Source organism: Tupaia chinensis, unplaced genomic scaffold (assembly GCF_000334495.1).
Source record: "Tupaia chinensis unplaced genomic scaffold, TupChi_1.0 Scaffold000014_1, whole genome shotgun sequence".
Taxonomy (NCBI): domain Eukaryota; kingdom Metazoa; phylum Chordata; class Mammalia; order Scandentia; family Tupaiidae; genus Tupaia; species Tupaia belangeri.
Genome location: NW_006159444.1, coordinates 4,121,076 through 4,132,218, shown reverse-complemented (window position 1 = coordinate 4,132,218; position 11,143 = coordinate 4,121,076). Strand labels below are relative to the sequence as shown.

At 33.6% G+C, this 11,143-nt stretch overlaps 1 protein-coding gene across 1 annotated transcript in view; it reads right to left on the bottom strand.

Annotated features, from left to right (window-relative positions):
* SYNE1 (spectrin repeat containing nuclear envelope protein 1) overlaps positions 1 to 11,143 on the bottom strand; it is a 596,966-nt gene that overhangs the window by 440,482 nt on the left and 145,341 nt on the right. Inside the window, exons 6-7 of the mRNA XM_027769865.1 lie at positions 1,004 to 1,096; positions 150 to 328 (exon numbers count right to left, since the gene is read on the bottom strand). Of these exons, the coding sequence (XP_027625666.1) occupies positions 150 to 328; positions 1,004 to 1,096 (272 nt within the window). The remainder of the gene's footprint in view (positions 1 to 149; positions 329 to 1,003; positions 1,097 to 11,143) is intronic.

Here is an 11,143-nt window from a genome sequence, read left to right as displayed (position 1 = left end):
AACGAAATATGGAAATAAGAGCTATAATAAATAAAAGCCATTTATTCATGTCTCTTCAATTTTGTAATTATTGTGAGATATAAGCAGTACGAAATTGGTGACTCAAATTATTTAAGGGTTTCAAATATCCACAATCCGTTGGTACTTACTTCCCTGCAGTGTACTGGACCCACTTTAATAAAGCCTTCTTGGCATTCCCCTGGATCTTTGTGGCCACCTTCCGCTTGCTTGGGGGGCTGGCAGTCTCAGAGCTGACCATGCTGTCCACCGAGGATGCACTGCTGGACAAAGACTGTAGCTGGGGCAGGTTACTGGTCAACTCTTCAATCTGTTTGTGAGTTAACCAACAGCAAAAGGACCAGAATTATTGTTGCTCTTCCTTTCTCAGATATTTTACTTTTCTAACTAAATATGATTTATCTTAATACCAAATGTTCCTGCCAAAAATGTAAGCCCTTAAAGGGCATCAGTGGTGTCTTTCTCTTCTTTGTATTTCCTGTTGCACCTCTAACTGTATCTGACTTGCAGTAATGAATATTTGTTAACTATATGAATGAACAAAACCTAATGACTAAAACAATTACTCTGGATGGAATGACAAGTCAATTTCTCCCATAGGAGAAATTGGAGTCAATAGGAGCTTAGAACTGGTCCTTTTTGTAGAGAAAAAAAATTCTCCGAGCTCCTCCTACATCTCTATGTCATCTGCATTGTGGTGTGACCACTTCTCCAGTTGGTCATGTCTGCTGAAGTTCTTTGGAGACAGGGGGCTCCCTATACAATGCCATTGCAGAGGAAAAAAGAGAATTCTCCTGCTACCAAGAAACAACATATGTGTGAAGGTCACATTTCTGCTAAGCTGAAGATCAACTCTAAAAGTATCGCAAATAAGGGCATTGTTAAATTGTTAGGAATTTTTAGGAAATAAGGGCATTGCTAAAAAATTCAACACTATCTCCCTCCTTGAAGTTACATAGACTAAAAAATGAATTGTGCACAATACCTGGAAATACAGAATAATGGTCCACATCAGTCCAAGAACGATTGATGGTCGGCCATCAGCTATATCAGTGGAGTTAATGTTGACTAATTTAATCTGTTTAAAAAGAAAAACTGAACTAGTAATGCACTGGAATAGTAGAGCTCACTTTATAATGCAGGACTCAGCACTTTAGCAGCTATCGATAGGATTTGGTCATGCCTATGTAGTGGCACACAAGAGTAAGTACGGTGAGCCAAAAACAAACAAGCACACAGGTTCAGTGAAAATTTCAGGGGAATTTGTTAGGTGCAGGAAATAAAAACCACTATCAAATGGATTTCAAAATCTTTGTGTTTAAAGTTGGAAAAATATAACATCATGCAGGAAATTACCAAAAAAAAAAAGTCAAACAGGGAGGAGGGAAAACAAAAAGATTTTTCTTTACATTAGTTCACTGGAACGTAAAAGAAACTGTGATGAGTAGTTTAAGAAGATGCACTTACTTCAAAGTTTGTTACCAAATACCATGAAACTTAGGTTCTCTTTTACCTATAAAAATCAGGAGTTAAAAATTCTAAAATTTGTACTAACCGGTGATCCTCTGTACATGGACTGACATGAAAAACAAAGGAAGAAGATGATATACATACATAAATAACCTTTTGAAATCAGAACTGCTTTCAAAGGGAATAAAAATTTAGGTAGTACATTTAGAGCATGACTTTGGGAAACACATTTTAAAGAAGAATAAAGGAAAGCCCAGAAATAATAATATAGAGATTGTTAATGCTCAGTTCCCTACTTTTGATTGATGATGACTATAAAGCATTTAGGATGGATATTAACCTGTGACAATTGTTCCTGCTTATTCATTTGATTGTTTTCTCAGCTATTAAAAAGCTATTACTCAACACCAAGCAAAATGGACTTACATGGTAAATCTATCTCAGTCAATCTCTGTAACATAGTTAACAAGTGTTCATAATCCTTTTTATAATCCCTATAATTTAGAAAAAAAAATGAAGTACTCTTCAGAAATCTAGCTCAATAATTATCAGTCAATATTTCATAAGGTACCTTACCAATAATAAAGTTCAGAAGTTTATCATTTACTTAATTTTTTATCAGACACAAAATCATCTTATAAATACTTTACTCTTGAATACCAAGTTTAGGGTTCAGCTGCTGACATGAAAATTAAGGCACAGGACTCCCACATGGCTTACCATAGTTCAAGTCCTGGACTCAGAGACATAAATCACACTGGGCATGTGTGCATGTGTGTCCAAAATCCTGAGAGGAGAATGGTGGAGAAGGGGTTGAGGTATGGCCATCCCCCTTGGGGGGTGATGGCTCTCTCTGTTTCTCTCTCCATCTTTCTACAGTGAGTGCACATGCCCTATGTGTGTGTGGGGAAACTAAAATAAAACAAAACAAAAAAGTAAAAATTTAAAAAAAATTAAAAGAATAATAAGTTTAAATTTGCTAGTTTTACATCAAGATGGTAGAGTGAAAGTTAGAATAAAAATTACCATGAATAATTTGAGGTATACCCATGTGATTTTTGTTTCACTGGTTAAGTTCACTCATCAGATTTGATGACAGGAAAACAAAAACAAAAACAAAACCAAAAACAAAAACTGAGAACTGCCATAGATTATACACTTATGTGTTCACTTTTTATAAATCTGTCAGTGTAAGACATGTATTATATGTTTGTAAAAAACATCAATTTCTTTAAATGTTTATTATAGAACCTGCTGCAACCTCTATAATCATTTTGATCAGTCTGTTTCACAACTATTTCAAAATTTTCTCCATGAATATTTAGTATCCATAGACCATAAATTTATACTATATGCTCATACTATAAGATCAATACATTTCATAGAGGACAGATTATTTACTTCTCACTGCATACTTTTTTTTAATGCAGTTGAGTGTAATTTGAATATCCCACCAAAATCCAGCACCAATTGCACTACCTTATTAGCATTCAACATTATATGATCTAAATATCTTTATTTTATTTTATTTTATTTTTGGAGAGATTTTCACTGTAGGGCGCGTGCGCTCGCCAGACAGACAGAGAGAGACATAGAGACAGAAAGCGAGAAATCACCCCCCAGGGGGGATGGTCACGCCGCAATCCCTTCTCCTCCATTCTCCTCTCGGGATCTTGGGCACGCACGCACACGTGCCCGGCGTGAGTTTTAAGCCACCGGGTCCGGGACACGAACCGCGGTCGACTATGTGGGAGCCCAGCGACATAGCCATTACGCTAACCGCTGGTTCCCTGATCTAAATATCTTTGTTCACCTTGTGAAGAAAATGTTTTTATAATACTTTCAATTGCCAACACTGTGTTTCACAGTGGGTTTATGGAGAAGTTTGTTTGTTTAACTGAACATCACTTGAAAGAGTCTTTTCAATTTATTAGAATAAACTCATAATAGTACCCCTATTGAGCAATAGAGAGATATTCAAAAAAGAATGAAGAATTTCCAGAAGACAGAAAGAGCATGGGATCATTTTGATGGACAAAACCAAATCAGACAGATGTTGAACCACTGTTTCTCCAAGTGTGGTCTTAGGAACAGCAGCAAACACCATCACCTGGGAATGCATTAGGAATATACAATCTGAACTCTCACTAGAAACTAAGAAAGTGAGGCCCGAGAATATTTCTTAGCAAAATCTCCAGGAGGTACCAGTGCACATTAGAATTTAAGAACTATGGACTAGACAATTATAGTTGTCCCATGGATTCCTGAGAAGTTTGATTTTATAAGACAGAGGTCTATATGGTGCATTGTAATTTACTTCCCTCCAAAATTCAAATGTTGAAGCCCTAACTTCCAAAGTAACTGAATTTTGAGAGTCTTCCATTAATGAGGTAATCAAGGTTACATAGGGTCATAGGATGGGGTACCAACCTAATAAGACAATGGTCCTTATAAAAAGATAAAGAGCTATCAAAACTCAATCTCCCGAAACATTCACTCAAAGGAAAGGTTATGCAAGGACACAAGAGAAGGTGAATGTTTATCAGCCAGGAAGAGAGTCCTTCCCAGAAAATGACCTTGACAGCACTTTGATCTTGGATGTCCAGCTTCCAAAACTGTGAGAAAACCAGTCTGGCATTGTTATGGCAGTCCAAGCTGGTTAATACAAGGGCCACAAATATTTCAGTGAATATTTAAATTCTTTTAAAATCAATTTCTATTGAAAATTCAACTGATTAGCTTTTCTTGATAGATCCAAGAACCTAAGGAATAGCTACATTATCATTTTGCACTAGTTGTTTTACACATTGAGGTATCAGGTGGCTCATTATCTATAATAACACAGGCAGTTCACTCTCTGCATTATTATCTGCATTATTTAACACACGATTTAAGCAAATTAAAAATTTCATTAAAAATACGGACTACTAACTTTTTTGGATAACTGAGGAAACCTGGAATCACTGTCCTTGAAGTAAATTTCATTAGAACTGAGCATGTGCCTCACTTTTCAAGATAGGACACAAGACTGATCAAATATCCTGTTGCCATCATTAGCCACTAGCTCACTTTATTACCTCACATCACCTTTCTGGACCTCAGAGAAATCTGAATTTCTGACCTTGGTCTGCCCTCTGAGAGCTCAGTGATTGGCTCCCTGAATTACTGTTTAGAATGATCTACCTTACACTTCATTGGAGAAAAACCTAGGGCAACTGGTAATGGGTTTCCTCATCAGAGTCATGTTTATACATCTTTTAATCAGACTATAACATCTGTTATTTCAATACCTCTGCAAATAAAAGAAAAAAATAAACATATTGGTAAGATGTTCCTAGTAAAATGTGCCTTTATTACTTCTTAAATCAAGCTGGTTAAGAATATCAGGACTTTATAAATGTCCTATAATCTAAAGAAAAAAATAGCAAGTGGAAAATAAAGTGCAAAGATAAATACAAATTCCTGAAAATATGATTGAGACATAAATTCTTTACTTGTAAGAAGACAGAGGGCACCAGAGAGCCTTCAAAAAAATCATTTCTCCCACAACCTCACATTTGGTGAGGTTATGGGGTAAATGAATGTGAAAGAGAGTGGCCAAAATGTTAAAGTTTCAGGTAGAAGGTTTTGTTTGTTTGTTTGTTTTCTAAAAAGAGATTAAGAAGATTCATGGGGTGAAAGAAAATTCTTTGACTTTTGTACTTAGATTCAGATGCTTTGTTTTCTGTATTTAGTAAATATCATATTTAAAATCTGAGTTCTTTTTTAAAAGTTACTTAAGGTTGTTCTGTAAAAGTAGGTTTTGTGAAAACAAGTACTCTGTACAATGCTTGCATAAGTTACATCATTAAAATTTCCTCTAAAGCATTTATTAATAACAGAGACTTTGTTTTTATACTAGCCAATGAATGTATCACAGAACAAAATAGGACCCTGTTATTATGCAGCTAAAACAGGAGATTGAAAGAGTTGTAAAACTTTGTGTGGACTGTGTTTCTACCATCTTAGTGCCTGGAATCTTTCTTGGGCATGAAGTTTGCACAACCAACTGAGCTTTATATTGATTCATTGCATTACCCATTTACCAAATATAAATTATTGAAGGGGTAGATTCTAACTTCTCTTTAACTTTGTCTTTTCCAGAGATCTTGACTTACAGAAAGGATTCAATTATACATTTATAGAATAAGTGAATTAACTTGGTATATATAGACTGAGAAGGAGATAACTAAAGTATTCTATTTTCTAGAGGTGTCAGGATATCTATTTATAAAGCTGATATTAGCATACATAGCCTTAATTCCCACAAATTAGAAAAGGTTAAACAGAATAGGATTTGTTTAGTCCTGACAGGAGCAAATATGGCAAGGTTTAAAAAAATTGCATGCGCACTTTCTTTTTGACCTACAATAACACTTCTAGAAATTTACTTAGAAAATATATCTCTAAGAATATTAAAGTACTTAGGCTCATAGTTATTAATTTTATGATTATGTTTGAAAAATGTCAGAAATAACCTAAATGTCTAGTCATAAAAAATGGCATAAATATATCATAAATTATAACATATCCAGCTAATGGAATCCTATTCAGCTGTGAAAGTGAATAAAGATCCTTTATAAATGGATTTTGGGTGGTTTCTAGGATACATTGATAAATGGGGGGGGAAAAATATATCTAAAACATGCTACCCCTTCTGTATATACAACCACATCTCATTTGTGAAAAGAAAAACGGATAAGATATCTAACACTAGAGTTACCTAGTTACCTACAAGTGGGAAATATATTGGTAACCACATACATTTTCAATCTTCTGAGAGGTCCTAGGAGCAGCACTACTCCAGTAGCAATGAACATACTTAGCACCCAGGTCTTGGTTTCTAAATATCACTCACCAATAAAACAAAAACAAAAGCAAAAATACAAAAAATAAAAATAAAGCCTCAGGATATAAATGGTTTGATTCCAAGACTGAGGCAAGAAAATTGTAAGATAAGCCTAGACTATCTGTAGTTTCAAAAATAAGGTAATGCTTGAAAAAAGATGGGCCAGAGTTATTAACAGCCGGAGTTCTGGCTATTAAGAGCTATTAATCTGAGCAACAAAATAATAATAATAACAACTTCCTGAGCCCTGGCCACCAAGAGAGCTGGATTCTAGCACCAGTTCTAGTTTCTTTGCAGGTGCATCCCAACCACAATATTTTTGTCTTTGGAACCTGAAATCCTTCAGCTTTCATGCTGTGCTGTGCAACTTGAGTGTCTTCATTAAGTCATATTTCCCTATCTCATCCCCCTACTCATCAGGATCTAAAAGGTTAGGAAAGGAGTCAGGAAAAGCCTTTGACACTACAGAATCTACTCCTATAAATAAGAAGAAGTGAATATTTTCTCAGATGACCAAAAAACAAGCATAGAGACATAAGAAACAAGACAAAACAAGGAACTATCTCTCCCTCAAGGAAACACAATAACTCCCTATCAATAATAAACAGCACAAAATAATTCACAGAAATGTCAGGGGAAAACAAACAAACAAACAAAAAGCAAACAAAAACAAACAAAACAAAACACAACTCCAAACATTCATTATGACAAAACTCAATGAGATGCAACTGAAAACAGACAACCAAATCCAGGAGATGAGAAAATCATTTCATGACAGAAATGAGGAATTCCATAAAGAGAGTCTAAAAAGGAGTCAAACAGAACTTCTGGAAACAAAGAATACAACACAAAAAATATCTGTTGAAGATATTTTGTAGTTTTATCAACTGTACTAGGGAGAAATGTTCACCTGTTGAAATATCCATTTTGTAAGACAAATAATAATGTGATTGAATGTATAAAACAAAATGAAAAATAAATAAATAAATGAAAAAAATCAGAATCTCCCTCAAAAGCATTTAACAGCAAACTGAACTCTGTTCAAGCAGAGGAGAGAATTTCTAACCTTGAAGACACAGTCTCCAATCTAATTCAAACCACCAAAAAGAATGAAAAAAAAATCTCAAAAGAAATGGAGACAAGATGGGAAATTCTGAACACCATTAAATGCTAAATATCTGTATAATGGGTATTCCAGAAGGTAAAGAAGTTGGTAAAGGCATATAAACTCCTTCCATGAAATAGTATCTGAAAACTTTTCAGTTCTAGAGAAACATGAAGAACTTTAGACCTAGACATAAAAAGAATCCCAATTAGAATCAAATAAAAAGATCCTCCTCATGGTATCTCATAGCCAGATTGGTAAAAATCAAAGACAAAGGAAATATTCTGAAGATGGCAAAAGAGAGAAATATTAAGTTACTTACAAATGTTATCCTATTAGGCTAACATCAGACTTCTCAACTGAAACAATGGAAGCAAAGAGAATAGGAAGACATATTAAGAGCACTAAAAGTAAAACATTTCAACAAAGAATATTATACCTGGCAAAATTATCCTTCAAATGAGAAGAAGAAATAAAATTATTCTCAGATACACAAAAACCTAAAGAATTCATCAACACTAGACCCGCTTTTCAAGAAGTACTCAAAGGAGCACTATACCAAAAAAATAAAAAATAAAAAATAAAAAAAAATAAAGATATAAGAGAACATAAAAACAACCAAGAAAATAGCTAATAAAATGCCAGGGATAAGTCTACAAATATTGATAATAACATTAAATGTTAATGGATTAAATTATCCAATTAAAAGACATAGATTGACTAAATGAATAAAAACAACAACAAAACAGGAGCCATCTCTATGCTGCTTACAAAAAACACACCTCACTGATAAACTGACAGTAAAAGGCTAGAGAAAGATGTTCCATGCAAACAGAAAGCAAAAGAAAGGTTGGAGTTGCAATACTGATATAAGGAAAAATAGACTTCAAGATAAAAGCTATAAGAGACAAAGAAGGATACAATCTAGTACTAAAAGGGCTAGCTCACTAAGACTGTATAACACTTATAGATATCTATAAACCCAACAATGGAGCACCAAAATATTTGAAAAAGAGACTACTAGATATAAAGAGAGAGGTAAACTGCAACACACTAATTGTTGGGGATTTCAATACCCCACTGTCTCCTCTGGACAGATCATCTAGACAAAAAATAAAGAGATACAGGATCTAAATGGCACAATGAATCAAATGGACTTGACAGTTATTTATAGTGCATTTCATCCAACAACTTCAAAATAAACATTTTTCTCACCCTATATGAAATTTTTTCAAAGATCAATCATATGTTAGCGCACAAAGCAAGCCTTTATTCAAAAGCATAGAAATTATGTCCAGCATCTTTTCTGATCACAATAGACTTAAACTTGAAATCAAGTACAGAAAATAAACCTCCCAAAATACACAAACACATGGAAATTCAACAAGCTACTTCTGGCTGAAAACTATGAAAAACTCAAAAACTAAAAAAGAAATTGAAATGATACACAAAAGTGGAAAGACATCCCACGCTATTGGATTGGAGGAATTATTATAATCAAAATGTCAATCCTACTGAAATCAATTTACAAATTCAATGTAATTCCATTCAAATTACCAGAGATATTCCTCACAGAAATAGAGAAAATAATCACTGAAAAACTTAAGACCAAAATTGAAAGATTCATTAAGACCAATGATAATGAACATGAGTTTTTATAACCAATGGGTCACAACAAAACTAATCAGAGGAGAAAAGTTCTTAGCAATTAGTGGCCACAAGAAAAAAGAGGTAGCAAATAAACAACCTAAAAACATCCTCACAGAATTCAAAAACAACAACAATAAAAAAAGAAAACGAAAAATACCAAGAGTAAAGAAATAATAGAGGTTCAAGCAGAAATAAATGAAACAGAAAATAAAAACTATACAAAAATATATTAAACCAAAACCTGGTTCTTTGAGAAGTAAACAAAATTGACACACTGTCAGTCAGACTAATCGAAAAGAACAGAGAAAGGAAAAAGAGAAAAAACCAACAATGAAATAGGCAATATAACAGACAAAACAGGAATACAAAAGATCATGAGAAAATTTATGAGTGATTATACACCAACAAATGAGAAAATCTAGAAGACATGGACAAGTTTCTGAACACATATAATTTACCAAGATTGAACCGAGAGGAAATAGAAAGCCTTAATAGACCAATAACAAGCAATGAGATTGAATCAGAATTAAATAGTCTCCCAACAAAGAAACGTCCAGGTCCTGATGGTTTCTCTTCTGAATTCTACAAGACTTTTAAAGAACTAACCTCAAATTGTTCTCAAATTATTTTTAAAGACCCAAAAGGAAGGAGCCCAATTCACTTTATAAGCCTCCATCCTCCTGATCCCCAAAAGAGACAATATAACAAAAACAACAACAACAACAAAAAACTAGACTATTATCCATAATTAACAGAGATACAAAAATTCTCAATTAGATACTAACAAATCATATCCAGTAACACATTAAAAATATTATGTACCATGACCAGGGAGGCTTTAATCCAAAAATGCAAGAGTGGTTCAATGTATGCAAACCAATAAATGCAATACAGTACTAAAAGTGGAAATATAGAATCCATATGATCATATAAATTGATGTGGAAAAAGCATTTGATAAAATACAACATTTTATCAAATGTCATGGTTAAGACTCTCAGTAAAAGTTGTAGAAGAGATGTTCCCCAACTCAATAAAAGCCATATATGAAAAACTCCATAGCTAATATCATACTGAATGGAACAAGACAAGGCTGCCCATTTTCTTCATTCCTTTTTGACACAATACTGAAAGTGTTAGCCAATGCATCAGACAAGAGTAAAATAAAAGGCATTCAAATAAAAAAAGAAGTAAAATTATCTACTTACAGATGACATAATTATACACATAGAAAATCCAAAAGAATCCACATTCTTAAAAAATCCTGGAAATTATGATAAATAAATAAAGTGGTAGGATACAAAATCATCATACAGAAATCTACTGCATTTTTCTATACCAATAATGAATAAACAGGTAGAACTTAACAAAGCAATCCTATTAACAATAGCCACAAAAACAACAAACAAGCAAACAAAATTTAAAAACAGATACCTAGGAATAAACCTAACCAAAGAAGTGAAAGTCTGCTACAAGGAAAATTATGAAAAACTAAATAAAATATAGAAAGTAATACACAAAAGTGAAAAAACATCTGTGGTTCAAGATTGGAAGAATTAATATAATCAAAATGTCAATTCTACTCAAATTAATTTGCAAGTTCAACATAATTCCAATCAAATTATCAGAAACACTTCTCACAGAAATAGACCAAAAAAATCATAAAATTTGTCTAGAATCATAGAAGGCCAAAAAAATACTGTTCAAAAAGACAAAAGTAGGAGCAACTAACTTCCTGACCTCAAAATATATTACAAAGCTGTGATAATCAAAACAGTATAGTAATGGCACAGGTATAGGCATGTAGACCAATGGAACAGAAGAGAGAATCTGGAAGTAAATGCCAAAGCATACAGTCAACTGATTTTCTCTAAAGAGAGATTTTTTTCTATATGGTGCATGCACTCACCAGAGAGACAAAGAGAGACAGAGAAACAGAAAGTGAGAAATCGCTCCCCGGGGAATGGCCATGACACAATTCCTTCTCCTTCATTTTCCTTTTAGGATCTTGGGC